Below are 17,800 nucleotides of genomic sequence, written 5' to 3'. Positions count from 1 at the left end.
TACCCTTGTCCTGCCATTATCACATTCTGCTTTCTGACCTTAATGCCACCATCAGCACTTCCTTTAGCCAGTATCGCTATCATTAACACCCTTTTGTCCATGGCATCTCTGGCAATCTGTCCTTTGTCTCCACCTATCACTGACCTTCTATCCAGCTTCACCTGCTCCATCCCCCTTAAACAGTATAAATTTCATTACATTTTTACTTCTCTTTAGCTCTGAAGGAGAGTCATAAGGACTCGAAATGTTAACTGTTTTTTTTTCTCTCCACAGATGCTGTTGGACCTGCTGAGTTTTTCCAGCATTTTCTGTTTTTGCTTCAGACTTCCAGCATCTGCAGTATTTTGCCTTTATCTTAGCGTCTTTGCTCAGTGTTTGTTTTAATTATTCAGAGTTAGAAAATGAATTGGCATTTTTTTCCCGTGAATGCCTCTGTTACTCCTAATTGGTCGCTATCCATGTAACATTGTGGCAACCCCCTACCTTCTACAATTTGGATCCAAATGTAGTTAAGGATCTCTTTTTGTGTCAGATGAGAATTCAGTTAAGTCAGATGTAGCAAAGTTGTCCATTCATCACATGGGGTATGTTTTACTAACAAGAGTTCTCTCAGCATTGTTTGTAAGCCACACACCCCTTACAGCCGAGTGGACAAACTGGAACCATCTGAACTTTTTTTTATTAAAACGTCAATTTGATATTGTCATGGCCTTTCTAAATCCCTATTTTAAAAAGTGCTTTTTTACCCCCGGAGGTAAATTCTGGAAACATTATTGATCAAGGCTGACTATTCACAGAGAATGCTGAGTGCTACACGAAGAAATGTACAACTGTGCACAGACCTTTATTTTTTGTTCTCAGGATGTGGCTGTCACTGTCACTGGCAAGGCTGGCATTTATGGATACAATTGAGTTGCTTGCTAGGCCACCTCAGAGTTGAGATCAATCACATTGATGAAGTCACCAAGCAAGGACAACAGGTTTCCTTTCTCAAAGAATATTAGTGAAGCAGTTAAGTGTTTACTGATACCAGCTTTCCATTTCCATTTAAAAAAAATTAATTCAAATCTTCCATGGCAGGACATGAACTCGCATAGCGTCTGAATCACTTGTCCGGGAAGATAAAACTGCAATACTGTATTGCTAAGTAAAAATAAATGTTCTTTTTGAATTAGAGCATGGGAACAGCTTAGAACTTGAACTCCTGAACGAGACAGATAGAGGGAGAGGACTATTTCTAATTACTTATGCAGCTCCCAGTTTTCCCAGATCTTGAAACGTGCCAGATCACGGCTACCCCTTCCAGTACTCCCGAACTCTGGAATTCCCCGTGCTGCTTGGACATCTTCCAACATTAGTAGGTGCCTTAAAATTACCTGAAGACCTCTCCCACTTCTACCAAACCATAGGAACTCTCCTAACTCCTTTCTAACAGACCCAGGCCACCCCCAGTGCTCCCAACATTGTTATCTTGCTGCCAGGCTCTGATTCCCTACCCTGTATCATCCACACATGCTGTGATTCCTTTGGTCTCTGTACTACCCCCAGAAATACAGATTTCACTTTCCATTGCTTCCTGCCACCTATTTTGGCCACCGCCCACCACCCTGTATTATGGGGGTGAGCGGGAAGGTGGTGGGGCGGGCACCTACCCCATTTTACATCCCCCCAACAATGAAAAAACACCCGGCAGGGGCACGTAAAATGCATACAAAAATCCGTGTTTTTTTTTTAAAATGTCATCAAATTGGCTATATCGGGCCCAATCACTAATCAAGTTGTGGAGTCAAATAATGTGGATTGAAAATAATTATGAGCAGTCTGCCAATGTAACTTATAGAACTGCATTATAGTTGTAAAAAAAGTTATGATATAATAATAGTATTATTTCTACCATTCTTCTGTTTTTGTTCATTTTCTTTCTTTATGCCACCTATGCAATATGCAAACTGCAATGCTCTCAAACTGATGCTCCCATTGTTCTTCTAAACTTCTGTTAGAAAGTTCAAGAAAGTGACCAGTGTTTGCTTGTTTTTCAATTTTCCCCTCCATGTCCTTGGGTTGCAACTTTTTCAAAGTCAAGCGTGGAACAGACTTCTCATATTGGGTATGAAACCACATCTTCCTACTGCATGGTGCATGTCAGCCAATAATCTCCTATACTGACAGTACAGTCCAAATGGGATAATTTTAATGGGCATTCCCACTTCTCAGAAAAATAGCCCCATCAAGTGAAAGCAAGTGGAATAAATTGAAGCCTTGGAAAATATTGCATCAATGTACCCATCATATGCATGGTTTTTATACTGAAATACATATATCTGCAAAAAACGCAAAATCCTGAATCTAACAAATATTTTAAAATTATTGCTCAGAATACATTTTCAATTTCAGTACTGCTATAGGACAGTTAATACCATGCAATTGTTTGAGGGTAATTAAAACAATATCACCCTATCACTACTTTTCTTCTGTCCTTGTCCCACCCGCCCCGTGCCTAAAACCTATTATATCTCTAACTTTTCCCAGTTCTGATGAAAGACCATCAAGCTGAAGTGTTAACTCTGTTTCTCTCTCCATAGATGATGCCTGACCTGCTGAGTATTTCCAGCATTTTCTGTTTTATTTCAGATTTCCAGCATTCACAGTATTCTGCTTATCACACAAGTCATGTTTATTTCAAAAATACATACATAGGATTACATATGATCTACAGCACAGAAACAGGCTACTCAGCCCAACCAGCCCAATACAATGTTTATGCTCCATTTGCTTCTCCTCCTGTCTTTCCTCATCTAGTTATCGGCTTAACCCTCTCATCCTTTCATCCCCTTAAATGCATCTATAGTATTTGCTTCAACCACTCCCTGTGCAGTGAGTTCCACATTCTCACCGGTCAAGAAAACAAGAAATTGTAATATTTTTCTTCTGTTAATAACCCTGTCATATTTCTTACGTACTGGAAGTCAGGCATTGGAGGTGTACATATGGTAATTGTAATAAGAACTAGAGTGGCTGCAAGGGTCTAAAGTCAATGGTAAGAAGTGGTTTTGATATGTTAATGAACCAAGAGGAACTTCAATCAGAGTTTGACATAAAGCAACAACTGGAGTGTTTTTGAATTGAGTTGTTTTAGTTAAAAGGAGGATATATACAGGTTGTAAAAGGTGCAAGTAAGGTAAACACCTCTTTGTCCTTTTGTCTATGACATCTTTTGGCTATCTCCACCTATCACTGGCCCTCTATCCAGCTCTACCTGTCCCACCCCCCCCCTCCTTAAGCCAGTTTATATTTCACCTCTCTATTTTTCCTTAGTTCTGTTTAAGAGTCATACGGACTCAAAACGTTAACTGTCTTTCTCTCCGCAGATGCTGTCAGACCTGCTGAGTTTTTCCAGGTATTTTCATTTTTGTTTTGGATTTCCAGCATCTGCAGTTTTTTGCTTTTATCTTAAGGTAAAGATAGGGTAAGTTTGTTTTTAACAAGTCTAAGAGCTAAAGTAAAGAACAAGTGTAATCAATTCTGGGAAGAAAACATTTCTGAAGAGACTGATTGAGACAACAGAGAGATCAAAGGGAAGGAACGCATTTAAGGAAATACTGAAGCCTATATGAGGGGGTAGTTGCTTAGATCCCCCAGAAAACAGCAGGAGGGCTGGTCAGATCTCCCAGAAGACAGCAGGGTGGCTGGGTTGGATCTCCAAGAAGACAGTGTGAACAAGGACAGGCTGGAAGAACCAGTTGCTGTCAGCTTCAGAAGACACCCCCAAAGGGAAAAGCACTATGCGGTAAAAATTGTTGGAATTCTATAGATTTTAAAGTCAAAGGATAGTTGCTGAACAGAAAAGGGAAAGGTTAGCTGTGAGGATAGTTACAATCTTGTGGACTGTTTTAAAGTACTGTCTACTGTATAAAGTCGTTCTTGAGTTTAAGAGTAATTGTGTTTTTTTTTCTTTATTCTTTTAATAAATGTTTATGTTACTATAAAATCATCACAAGTAGTCGGGGACATCATTTCCTGATTTCAGAACCTCTACTCATACTATACAAATTGCAAAAACCATTTTGGCAGCTGTTTCAGGGACTTGGAAAGCTCAGCATTTACCATCAGTCGTGCCATAACACACCACTCTGTTTCTTCTGAATTGCTTTTTGGATTTCTTGATGACCATCTTATATTGATGGGCCCCAGTTTTGCTCTTTCCCATAACTGGAAGCACTGTCACGCTCTGCCTACTCCATCAAGACCTTTCATAATTTTATAGACCCCTTCAGCCTTCTCTTTTCAAGAGAAAAGAGACCCAGCCTGTTCATCCTCTCCTGAAAGATATACCCCTACACTCCTGGTGTACTTATCTTTTTTTTTGCAGCCTCCCCTATGGCTCTCTCTTTCTTTATATTATCTGATGACCGGAACTGTACTCAGTAATTCAGATGTGGTCTGACCAAGGTTTGATTCAAGCTTAGAACACCATCTTTACTTTTCCATTCTATCCCACTAAAAATAAACCCTAATGAATGTTTTACTTTTTCATGGCCTTATTAACCTGTATTAGTACTCTCAGATGCCATTGCTCTGCCACCACATTTTGATTCCTCTTTTCTAAGTAATATGCAACCTTCTCATTTTTCTTGCTAAATGTACTATTTCGTATTTATCTATATTGAACTTTAATTGGCCAATTATATGCCCATTCTGAAAGTTAGTTGATAACTTTTTGCAATTTGTTGTAGTCTTCCTCAGTATTGGCTACTTCCCCTAGTTTGGTATCATATGCAAATTTAGAAATTGTGTTTTTGATTCCAAAGTCTAAAACTGTTGACACATTGTGAACAAGTGGTCCCAGCACTGATCCTTGTAGAACACACTTCCCACCTTCTGCCACATCACTTTTATCCCCCACTCTCTGCTTCCTGGCTTGAAGCCAGAAAAGTTGTTCTGAAAAATGTTTACGACTTGCTTAGTTACCCCATTTAAAGATTGGATTTTACTCTATTGAAGTTAAAGAACACTTATTCATTCATTACCTCACTACATTAATCCAGTCCAAATCTTTTCCACTTGAGATACAGAAAGAAGTTGTAGCCATAACCCTTTAAGGAAGCAGTTTATAATATTACAAACCATAAGACCATAAGACATAGGAGCAGAAATTAGGCCATTTGGCCCATTGAGTCTGCTCCGCCATTCAATCATGGCTGATAGGTTTCTCAACCCCATTCTCCCGCTTTCTCCCCGTAATCTTTGATCCCCTTACCAATCAAGAACCTATCTATCTCGCTCTTAAATACACTCAATGACCTGGCCTCCACAGCCTTCTGTGGCAATGAATTCCATAGATTCACCACTCTCTGGCTAAAGAAGTTTCTCCTCATCTCTGTTCTAAGAGGTCTTCCCTTTACTCTGAGGCTGTGCCCTCGGGTCCTAGTCTCTCCTACTAATGGAAACATCTTCCCTACGTCCACTCTATCCAGGCCTTTCAGTATTCTGTAAGTTTCAATCAGATCCCCCCTCATCCTTCTAAACTCCATCGAGTATAGACCCAGAGTCCTCAAACGTTCCTCAAATGTTAAGCCTTTCATTCCTGGGATCATTCTGGTGAACCTCCTCTGGACCCTCTCCAGGGCCAGCACATCCTTCCTGAGATACGGGGCCCAAAATTGCTCACAATATTCTAAATGTGGTCTGACTAGAGCCTTATAAAGCCTCAGCAGCACATCCCTGCTTTTATATTCTAGTCCTCTTGAAATAAATGCCAACATTGCATTTGCCTTCCTAACTACCGACTCAACCTGCAAGTTAACCTTAAGAGAATCCTGGACTAGGACTCCCAAGTCCCTTTGCACTCCAGAATTCTGAATTCTTTCCCCATTTAGAAAATAGTCTATGCCTCTATTCTTCCTACCAAAGTGCATGACCTCACACTTCCCCACGTTATATTCCATCTGCCACTTCTTTGCCCATTCTCCTAACCTGTCCAAATCCTTCTGCAGCCTCCCCGCCTCCTCAATACTACCTGTCCCTCCACCTATCTTTGTATCATCTGCAAACTTAGCCAAGATGCCCTCAGTTCCTTCATCTAGATCATTAATGTATAAAGTGAAAAGTTGTGGTCCTAACACTGACCCCTGCGGAACACCACTAGTCACCGGCCGCCATCCTGAGAAGGACCCCCCTTATCCCCACTCTCTGTCTCCTGCCAGACAGCCAATCTTCTATCCATGCTAGTACTTTGCCTCTAACACCATGGGCTCTTATCTTACTGAGCAGGCTCCTGTGCGGCACCTTCTCAAAGGCCTTCTGGAAGTCCAAGTAGATAACGTCCATTGGCTGTCCTTTGTCTAACCTACTCGTTACCTCCTCAAAGAATTCTAAAAGATTTGTCAGGCATGACCTCCGCTTGATGAAACCATGCTGACTTTGCCTGATTTTACCATGCACTTCCAAGTATTCTGAAAACTCATCCCTAATAATGGACTCTCAAATCTTACCAACGACCGAGGTCAGGCTAATCGGCCTGTAATTTCCTGTCTTTTGTCTCACTCCCTTCTTAAACAGGGGGGGTTACATTAGCGATTTTCCAGTCCTCTGGGACCCTCCCTGACTCCAGTGATTCCTGAAAGATCGCCACTAATGCCTCCACTATCTCTTCAACTATCTCCTTCAGAACTCTGGGGTGTAATCCATCTGGTCCAGGTGATTTATCCACCTTCAGACCTTTCAGTTTTCCTAGCACCTTCTCCTTGGTAATGGCCACCATACTCACCTCTGCCCCCCAACTCTCTTGAACTTTGAGGATGTCACTCATGTCTTCCACTGTGAAGACTGACGCAAAGTACCTATTCAGTTCCTCCACCATTTCTTTGTTCCCCACTACTACTTCTCCAGCTTCATTTTCCAGTGGCCGAATGTCCACTTTTGCCTCTCTCTTACCCTTTATATATCTAAAAAAACTCTTGCAATCTTCTTTTATATTACTGGCTAGTTTACCCTCATATTTAATCTTCTCCCTCCTTATTTCTTTTTTAGTTGTCCTCTGTTGGTCTTTGTAGGCTTCCCAATCCCCTTGTTTCCCACTGCTCTTTGCCGCATTGTATGCTTTCTCCTTAGCTTTTATGCTGTCCCTGACTTCCTTTATCAGCCATGGTTGCCTCGTCCTCCCTTTAGTATGCTTCTTCTTCCTAGGGATGAATTTTTGCTGTGTCTCCCAAATTACTCCCAGAAACTCCTGCCATTGCTGTTCCCCTGTCTTTCCTGCTAGGCTCATCTCCCAGTCAATTCTGGCCAGCTCCTCCCTCATGCCTCTGTAGTTGCCTTTATTCAACTGTAATACCGTTACATCTGATTCCAGCTTTTTCCTTTCAAATTGCAGGGTAAATTCTATCATATTATGGTAATTTCCTCCTAAGGGTTCCTTCACCTTAAGCTCCCTTATCAAATCTGCCTCATTACACATCACTAAATCTAGAATTGCCTGTTCCCTAGTGGGCTCCACCACAAGCTGCTCCAAAAAGCCATCTTGTAGACATTCCACAAATTCCTTTTCTTGGGATCCACTACCAACCTGATTTTCCCAGTCTACCTGCATATTGAAATCCCCCATGATCACTGTAACCTTGCCTTTCTTACACGCCTTTTCTATCTCCTGGTGTATCTTGTGCCCCACATCCTGACTACTGTTCGGAGGCCTGTACATAACTCCCATTATGGTTTTTTTACCTTTGCGGTTCCTCAACTCTACCCACACAGATTCTACATCATCTGACCCTACATTATTTCTTGCTATCGATTTAATTTCAATTCTTACTAACAAAGCAACCCCACCCACTCTGCCAACCTGCCTATCTTTTCGATAGGATGTATATCCTTGGATATTTAGCTCCCAGTCCTGGTCCCCTTGCAGCCATGTCTCCGTAATGCCCACCACATCATACCTGCCAATTTCAATCTGCGCCACAAGCTCATTTACCTTATTTCGTATACTGCGTGCATTCAGATACAACACCTTCAGTCCTGTATTTCCCGTCCCCTTTCTCATTGTCATCCCTTTATCTGATGTGCTTGAAGTTAGATTCCTAGCCCTTTCCAAACACTCTGTCCTATTTTGTGTTCTGGAGACTTTAATAGCCTCCCCTGGGCTCTCCTTTCTTTTCAGTTTTTTCATAATTTTCCATGAAGTTGAATCCACCCCCCTACACGCTAACCTGCTGCTTTGTTTCCCATTAGTCATACTTCTTGGAGTTTTACCCTTCCCTCCCCCCCCCCCACTTTCTAGTTTAAAGTCCTGTTGACCACCTACAAGTAATGGCTGTGATGGCTTGAAATATCAACATACAGCACCAGAGATTGGAGAGAGTTTATGCCATCAGACCTTTACACAGTGAGCTCCCATTCAGTTGAGCAGTGGAGGGAGAAAGAGAAAGAAGTTGGCAAAAATCAGATATAAGCCATCCCAGCATCACTGCACTCACTGCAGTAAAAAAAGAGGTAGACAGAAGCAAAAAGGTTATCATTCTACCCTATTTATCACAGAGAACAAAAAACTAACAGAGGGAAATATTGAATCTTGGAAATAAATGGTACTATGCAGAATTTCAACATTGGTAGCTCAGTGAAAATTATAACAATGCCATTTTTGTTCCAAAATGTGATTATGAAGACTGCTTTACCCTAAGCTCAGTCAGCATTGTGATGCAATGCAGGATTTGCTGTCATTACTCCATTACTTAAAAGGGTTTGCATGTGATTTAAGTATCTGTAAGGCTAAGCCTGCAGTGTGGTCTTATTTATCAGATTAGTTCTCAATTCTTGACTGAAAGCATTGTTCACATGTTTGGAAATCTGGAAGTTATATTACTAAAAAGGGATTATCAAAAACATTCCATTTACTTTATGCTGGGTAGTTCTAGGCCACTGGAAATAAATTAGAAAGTGGACTGGTCCAAGATACAGCACCAGTATGCAGTTTGTATCATCGGGGAGCCGGTGATTTTCAATTAATTCAACAATCCATTTTAAAACAAACTGAAGTAATGTAAAGTGATCTCTTAAATTTCCCCACACTATTCCAAAGGGTGACAGAATTGAGACAGAGGCAGGTACATTACTGCTAGCTCTCTTCCAACCAAGGCCCCTCGTTCTGCCAATAGATAAGTGTACAAGAGATAAATTATTGGTTGGTGAGCAAAATACTATGCAACAACTTGTCTGGGGATTCTGGGAGAGAGAAGGAAGGGAGTAGAGTTCTCCTTAAGTTTTATCTCCTTCAGTGCAGATGTGCAGTTTTATGTTGCCATTTCCCTCCCTTGGAATGATGGAGACTCTCAGTATGGGAAATCTTGAGCACAATTCCTAACCATTCTGTGTACAGTCCTTGAGAGTAGGAACACAAAAGTACCAACCACGGTATATTTTAGATCTAATTGCACTGACAAGGACACTTCCTTTCCTGTTTCATAATTGATCTGGATTTTGCAGTCAGCAGCAACGTAATCAATGGCGCTAGCCACTAACTTTGAAGAAAACTGCCCACAAAGACCTAGTGCTCTCAGTGACGCAGCTTCCCTTATTTCCAATGGGTGTTTAGATCTGGCACCAAGTCAAGAGGATGTCATGGCATGCAGCAGCAGTAATGTCAAAAAGCATGTATGCAGCCAATCACATTGAAGTATCCATGCACAGCAAACCAGGAAGTTAAAAACACTTAATATTCTTCACTCTCAATTTAAAGTCAGATAGCAAAATAAATGATTATGATTGGACTAAGACAAGCTAAAACAAACAAACTTTAAAAAAATATTTCTATTATGGAGAAATTTGATATTCTACAAATATAACAGTGTTTTTCAAAGCAAATGACTGTGTTTAACAATAATTATGAAGTTGGTAAGCCATTAAAACCCAATTCCACCTTACTCAATAAGATGCAACTTTTTCAAGGGCTTTTCAGCAAAATAAACAGAGTAATAATAGGACTTCTCATCAATTCATAAAATTTCCTATCAATTTCAGATCTGGGGGTACCTCAAAAGCACGCCCTCTGGAAAAGGATAGTATCACTGACCACAATTTTTGCATTATTCTGAGCAAGTGTAGACTCCAGAAGTTGTGGTCAGTTTCAGTGAAGTAATGATGGTTAATGCGGACGACAGTTTTGTCATCGTTACCATTGCAAAATCCAGGGCATTTTCCAATATGCACCCATTAATCAGCTAAAGAAGAAAAAATATGTATTTGGGATAATTTTCACCAGGGTTATCAGTAGAGATACTAAAAGAAATGTTTAAACCTCAGCAACCGCAATTAGCTTAACTAAACTTAGAAAGAATTTACATATCACTCATGTCTACAATATAGTTTAACCCACTAGTAAAGAGGACTCAGTGCTAATCTTTGCCTTTAGGGCAACAGTGGAGAAAATTAAAAGGATTTTTTTTAACAAAGATCATATGAAAAATGGTAAAATAATGAATATTGTACTTAATAACTCACGGTTTTTACTTATACCCCTTACATTCAATATTGGCAAAGATCTTCTCTGACATGCCACATGGACAACTGAAAGCAAGCATGGCTCTATTATTGATAAGCCTACAATCTCATTAGGAGTTAGTGACAAATCTAAAGAGATAAGCTGCATATCTATATAGTGTTAAACTAGTTCTGGGGGAAATTATGTTCAAATATAACACTTCAAGCAGAGAGTGCAGAAATCAGGACTCATGCGTGACATCTGACTAAATTAAGCAAGCAAATATATTATGGAACAAATTTATTCCTCATGCTATACTTACACCTGCACTGTGCTGTACAGATTACCTGAGATCACTACTTAACCTAGTTTAAGAAATACCTAGAATATTCTAATGGTTTGTTTTGGATAGAACTTACTTTCTCTGCCACTATGAGCTTGTCTTCTTCCTTCGCTGTCTCATCTGAAGAATTCTATAATGTGAAGGGTCAGAAAACAGTGGTAAAAGAAAGAAGTACCTGTCCTGCAGGACAGGAAATTTATTTTTACTTTCTTCTACTAAACTGTACCTGTCTCATTTCAAAATATCTAAATATACTATTGAACTAATAACACTAAACTTTATTAATTGATGTTCGCCCACTGTGTAATGCATTTTGTCTCAAAGTGATTACATCAGAACTGGGACTACCTCTCCCTCTTAAGATGAGTCCTATATAATAGCCATATTCAGGCACTTGGCAGCAATAGTACCAAACTAACAATGTGGAAATGCACATGGGGAAACAAAATATATCATATATATTTTTTGTCAAATTTGCATTTGTCCTTGAAGGTCATTTTTCATGTTCTAGGCTTGGCTATTTTTTCTTTGGGGGAAAAATACTCATTTTTTAAAAAGTACTTTTTCAATCGTGACCCTCTGTCCAGAATAATTGCGTAATATTAAGATAGATTGATAGTGGTAAATGAATATTAAACTGTTTAGGGTTGCAACATGTTAAAGCATCAGTGGAATCAGTCACAAATTGCTAAAAAATGCTTTTGGTGACTGAATTCTACATTCTCCCATGTAGCATAGAGTTAGAGACCTGGGAAGAATTATACCAATTACTTTCTCACACTTTGTAGCAAATGATTACAAAGCACCAGCGAGCATGCTCTGGAATAAGTCAGCTCCGACCCTTATGCAGAGAAATCCTGCTCACTGCAGTAAGATGAAGTGGGCAAACATAGCAAAACAGAAAATAATGTACCCCCCCAAAATTCTTCCATTTAATTTTCTCAGTAACTCAATGTTTTTTTGGGTCATAACTTTGGCCAGAGCTACTTATGATTAAATTGTACCATTTGGATTAACTGAATTATTTTTGTATAAGAAATATTGTCAAGGTTACTAATTTAAGATAAAACTGTAACAAAAAAATATTCAAATATGAAAGGAACGAGTTATTGAAAATGTTGAAGGCAAGTTAACTATAATTTAAGGTCTACAACACCTTGAGAAAACAGAGCACCAATTTAAAAATAAAATGAAATAATTTCTTCCACAGTACCAAAAGCCACCCTCTGTGGCAGTGGATTCATTTTGCAGGTAGCAGATTACACATGGTAGAGAACCACAGTGGTCAAATTATGATTTAAAAACAAAATGTTCTTTTATCCCTTCTTTCAGGTCCCTCTTTGCCATCTCCTCCTACACCTCTTTGAACTCAGAAAGCAATGGGAAAAAGGATGATGTGTTGGCCTTTGACTCAGAAGCAGTAATAGTAAGGAAAATTATTTTAAATTGCTTGGGGAGTCTGTAATTGTTCTTAAGAATAAAGAGGGCTTTTTAAAAGTTTGCATCAATTGTAAAAGGATCAACTGTAATTTTTTTGGATAATAAATACCAGTCCATGTGAACTTGTAACCATTGACCCGGAAGCACTACCAACAGGAAGGAGGTTACGATATGTATAAGTAAGCCATGTCACAAGCAGACACAAAGAAGAGCTGCAAGACACGAAGGGGAGCTTGGAGGCAGAAGGCGATTAACACACAGATGCAGACATAAAGAGAAAGCAGACAGAGATGGAAAAATAAACACTGAATTTGTGTGAGGAGTAAAGCTCTTGACAAAAAAGGTCAATTTTCTGTTTGGCAGTAAGAAGAAAAATAGAATTCCAGAAGCTCTTAGGGAATTGATGTTTGAGCAAGCTAGAAAGGGACTGAATCCTGAAAGCGGTGCGAATAGCTCAGGCATGTGAAAGAGCTAAGTTTGTATAAAAGGCACGGATCGTGAATTGGGTATTGGTAGATTAGCCGAAAAGGAACTCTGGAAAGCTACACCATCAGGAATAACGTGCGTTGAGTGACAGAGTATTCATCAACATGCGCCTTGTCAGTGTCAACCGTATCTGGGGACCTCAGATGGAATAAGGCTGCTGGTGCAAGCAGCCCGAGGGCCAAATCCACCAAGTGAGAGAAATGAGAGATCCTATATACCGGAGACAGAGTTGGAAAGACTGAGATTGCACTTGGTGCCACGTTTGTGCAGGGAGTGATGCAAATCCTTGTAATTATGAGATTTTTTTTATTGTATCTGATATTCCCATGTGTAATTTATAGTTCATACCGACTGTAATTTGGCTGTTAATTAATGTTTAATTTACATTGATTCTGATTCATGTTGAAGTTACAAAAAGTAAAATCTTGTCGGTAATTTCTTTACTTGGGGATCTTTCAGTAAATTTGTTTATTTTGGTTCACAATTTCCTCACGCAGATCATAACAATTATACTTTTTTTTTGCTATGAGTACCCAACAGTTTGACAATTGATCCTGAGGCTCAATTTCAAAAGAATGGTACTGGATCATTGAAAAGGTGTCTAATACGAGCATGGAAATGAAAAGAAAATAAATTCACTAGACCGCATGGCCCTGGTGTATTACATTAATTTTATAAAATCAGAGACAGGATTATCAAGATAAATCCAGAACCCAGGTCCAGGAAACAAGAGCATGTTACATGAGGTTCACAATTCAAGATTAAGGACTAGTAAATCTTCCTTTTTCTTTGTTCTTTATACAAAGAGTAATCCATATTATAGTTGAGGAAGTGGTCCTTTTGGAGCTCAGAGAATTATAAAACCAGTGTGGATTCCAGACTCTGATCTAGCAAACCCAAATTCTTCCAAAGCACAAATATTCTGACAGTAAAAGATCATGGCTTTTAAAATATTTGTCATGCCAATTTTCTTTGAATGGCCTTTGTTCTAATGGAATTTCCTTAGACAATAGAATACTCTAGAACTCAAGAAGCTTTTCAGACCAAAATTTCTATAAAAATAGAAATAAATAGTTTTGTCTTCTACCAAAGACTTGAAAAATGTTCCACATGTTGTGCTACTGATTTTACCGATGTAGATGCTTTGTTCTTGGGCATGCGCTGGTATGCAGCCAGGGCATGTGGATGCTGCAGTTGGCGTCATTGCAGCCCAGGCTGCAAAACGAAACAGGTGCAAAGAAACCCAATATGGACACAGGAATTGGTCGACTTGACTGTGATGCTTCCAGTTGAACAGTTCACTAGGATTCAGTCTCCAGGTTCACACAAAAATGGAAGAACTATTTTGAATCAGACTAAGATAGAGGGTTATGAGGTGAGACAACAGGACAGTGGAATTATTTTTGTTGCTTTAACAGATGTGATGGGATATATGGCCTCCTCTTGTCATTTTAAATGGTAAAGTTCCCTACTCTCTTCATCAAGGTCAATGTTGTAATAGCAAAATTGTTTTTATACAATAACTATTTCACACCTTGTGCTTCCTTGTTCATTGAGGTATTTCACAGAAAACAGAACTTTTCTATTATACCAGAACCAAACTGACAACTAAACCACTTGCAATTCATATTTATACAGCTTGTAAATTGTAGCTCTTGTTATGAGATCATTCATACAGAGTAACATGTCCAGACAACAAATCATCCCAATGTGCCTCTGCAGGTTTTCAGGGGTGGGGACAATTGGCATGGGTAAGCAAGGCAGCGTTTTATGAAAACAGGATTAGACATCTGACACCAGAGTAACTATCATCATACTCTCACAGCAAAGACAGAATATACACTCAATCTTCCTTGAGCAAGAAGGCATGCTTAGGGCATCATTGCAGCAACAAATTCACGGTGGTTGGACAAGGACAAGAAGGCCTATTCTCATGCCAGCTCAAAGGCTTGATCATTTTTCATTCAAAGCTTGCAGGAAATTCTAATATTCCTGCACCTTTAAAAGTGATTCACTGGAACTGTTATCATTAACAACTCCATTGCCCCAGGTGAGTAAATACTAATCACCAACACATAACTTGCTTGGTCATTGCGTGACCTAGAATTGACAAAGTTCTTGAGCTGGACGTAGACCCAAGTCAGAGATAATTTGGCACTACTGAAACATTTAACAAAAGTCTCTAGGTGAATGGAGTGAGATGGAAAATTAATATATATTGGCAAAATCAGGTGATCAACTCAAAATGAAAAAGTTCCAGTGGCTATCTTTGTTCATTGTGTGAAAATAAGCATGATGAAAGCCCAAATGCCAACAGCACTAATCCATCAGTAACACCTTACATTTATTTGGCAACTTTAAAGGTAGCAAATGTCAAAAAGAGGCATCATCAGACAAAAAGACAAGTTAAAGAAAGGCATATTAGAATATGTGATCAAAAACTTGATCAAAGAGGTTTGTGTTTTAAGGATAAATAGCGGGAGATGGAGGGATTTAAGGAATGAATTCCAGAGTCTAGGGCTCAGGATGCTGAAGGTAACGGCCACCGATAAGAGGGCAAAAGAAGGATGTGATGCATAAGAGGCCAGAGTCATGGGAATGGAGAAGTTGGTGGTGGAAAGGAATGCGTCAGCTGTAGGGCTGGAGGTGGTTTCACAGATAGGGAAAGAGAGAGAAGGAAAGCAAAGAAGGGATTAAAATGTAAGGATGAGAATTTTAAATTTAAGAAATTGAGGCACTGGAACTCCTGATTGATCAGCAAGGAGAGGGGTGAAGGGTGAATGGGACTTGGTGCAAGGTAGGATACAGACAAAGTCTGGATTTGTTGAAGTTCACAGAGAACGGAGGCTGACTAGGGAAGCACTGAAGAGGTCTAGTCTGCAGGTTACAATGCACTGGTTTCAGCAGCAAATGTTAAGTGTACTGAGATGGCCCATCTCTGCAATAGGAGACAATGGGAACAGAGAAGCCAAAGGAAATGGCAAGGTCGAGGGTGAGCCTGTGATTATGGGTAGGAGAGTTAAATGGAGGAAGAGATTAAGGGATGACAGGAGGTCGATGAATACAGAAGAGAGAGGGCTAAGGGGAGCTGAGATAAAGACTGAAATAATTGATGATGGCTCTGACCAAAGGCTGGGAGAGGAAAAGGACAAGGATAACAGTAAGAAACTTGGGGTGAGACTGGAGGGTTATGACAATGAGGATTTTAAAGGAAAGGTAAGGAGGATAGAATAAGGTGAGATGTTCAAAGGAAGAGACATTGGTAGAGGAGTAGGAAGCCAAGGTGTGATTTGGTGATAACGACCACATCACCATGGCAATTTACACAGGGCAGGTGGTAAAAATTAGGATCTGGCAGGAGGCTTCAGTAAGGGGGAATGGTGCAAGTCAAGTTTCATTCAAAGCCAGGGTGTAAACTCAATCATACAGACATACATTCGAACATGCGAATTAGAAGCAGGAGTAGGCCACTCAGTCCTTTGAGCCTACTCCGCCATTCAATAAGATCATGGCTGATTCAATTGTAACCTCAACTTCACGCTCCCGCCTACCCCCAATAACCTTTCACATCCTTGCTTATCAAGAATCTATCTAACTCCGCCTTAAAATTCCAAAGGCCCTGCTTTCACCACCTTTTGAGGAAGAGAGTTCCAAAGTCTCTCAATTCTCAGAAAAAAATTCTCCTTGTCTCTGTCCTAAATGGGCGACCCCTTATTCCTAAGCAGTGGCTCCTAGTACTAGATTCTCCCATAAGAGGAAACATCCTCCCAACATCCAACCTGTCAAGACTCCTCAGGGTCTCAAAGGTTTCAATCAAGTCACCTCTTACTCTTCTAAACTCCAGCAGATACAAGTCTAGCCTGTCAACTTTCTTTATAAGATAACCCACCCAACCCAGGTATTAGTTTAGTAAACCTTCTCTGAACTGCTTCCAACGCATTTACATCCTTCCTTAAATAAGGAGACCAATACTGTACACAGTACTCCAGATGTGGTCTCACCAATGCCCTGTATAACCGAAGCCTAACCTCCCTTCTTCTGAATTCAATTCCTCTCACAATAAATGATTACATTCTATTAGCTTTCCTAATTACTAGCTGTACCTGCATACTAGCCTTTTGCGATACATGCAGTAGGACATCTAGATCCCTCTGCATCTCAGAGTTCTACAATCTCTCACCATTTAAATAATACGCAATCATCTACAATAAGATCATGGTTGGCAAATGCCTTGCTCAGGAGTGATGGACATGCCAGAGCATAATGCAGAAAGGGGCTATGATTAGAGGTCTGCTGGTACAGTCCAAGGATCCAGTGGTGGATCAGATGAATGAGTCAATGAAGTTTGAGAGATTAGCCAATCGGCACTGTGAGTTGGAAGGGTTCATAGAGGTAGTTGCAGTTTATAAGGAAGCAGCAATTGATGCCTTAATAGACTCTTTGAAGAAAGCCAAGAAATGCACAAAGGGTAGTTGTGAGAGACTGAAGAAAGAAAGCAGAAGAATTGGTGAATTGGGGTTGGGATGGGAGAGACAATGTATCTAGGTGGAGAGTACAAAATAGGTAGCATGACTAGACAGCAAGAAGGGAAGCAAACAGGAGAAAATAACTTAAAATATGCAAGAGAGAAAAAAGGGAAGATTGAAGCAATTGGCTGGGCCTGAGCCATCAGCTAAAATGCATGCATGAATTGACAGAGGATTTAGGTTATGTTGGCTTACATGTCCCGATCTCAAACATGGGACCTTCCCCTTACTCCAGATGCCTTGCACTGAATGGATCAAAAAGTGTTAACTCGGTTCCTTTAAATGTTACAAAATATGGTAAAAATAAGTAGTTAACCAATTGTCAGCCTACAGGGGCAAACTCCACCAAACACAAAAGCATTTCACAAAGCAAAGCCCACAAAATCACAGAACTTATTTTTTAAGTGAATGTTCTTCTTGGATTTAGTGGATAAAGGCACTGATCCATGTTTGCTGGGGGAAAAAGGCACATAACAGTTGTTCAGCTGTCCCTCAATCCCAACAAATTCTGTGGGTTAAAGCACCAAATCATAC

The 17,800-nt window shown here is 39.9% G+C and overlaps 1 protein-coding gene across 4 annotated transcripts in view; it reads right to left on the bottom strand.

The window, feature by feature from the left end:
• Positions 1–17,800, bottom strand: part of acsl3a (acyl-CoA synthetase long chain family member 3a) — a 103,979-nt gene that overhangs the window by 72,407 nt on the left and 13,772 nt on the right. For 2 of the 4 annotated variants that reach the window (XM_078563712.1, XM_078563713.1), the window contains exon 3: positions 10,891–10,944. The exons of the other annotated variants lie outside the window; for them this stretch is intronic. In XM_078563712.1, coding sequence (XP_078419838.1) covers positions 10,891–10,944 — 54 coding nt within the window. The remainder of the gene's footprint in view (positions 1–10,890; positions 10,945–17,800) is intronic. 4 annotated transcript variants of the gene reach the window in all.

This window comes from Cetorhinus maximus, chromosome 19 (genome assembly GCF_964194155.1).
Source record: "Cetorhinus maximus chromosome 19, sCetMax3.hap1.1, whole genome shotgun sequence".
Classification (NCBI taxonomy): domain Eukaryota; kingdom Metazoa; phylum Chordata; class Chondrichthyes; order Lamniformes; family Cetorhinidae; genus Cetorhinus; species Cetorhinus maximus.
Note: the sequence above shows the minus strand (reverse complement) of the source record. Positions and strands in the feature narration are given on the sequence as shown.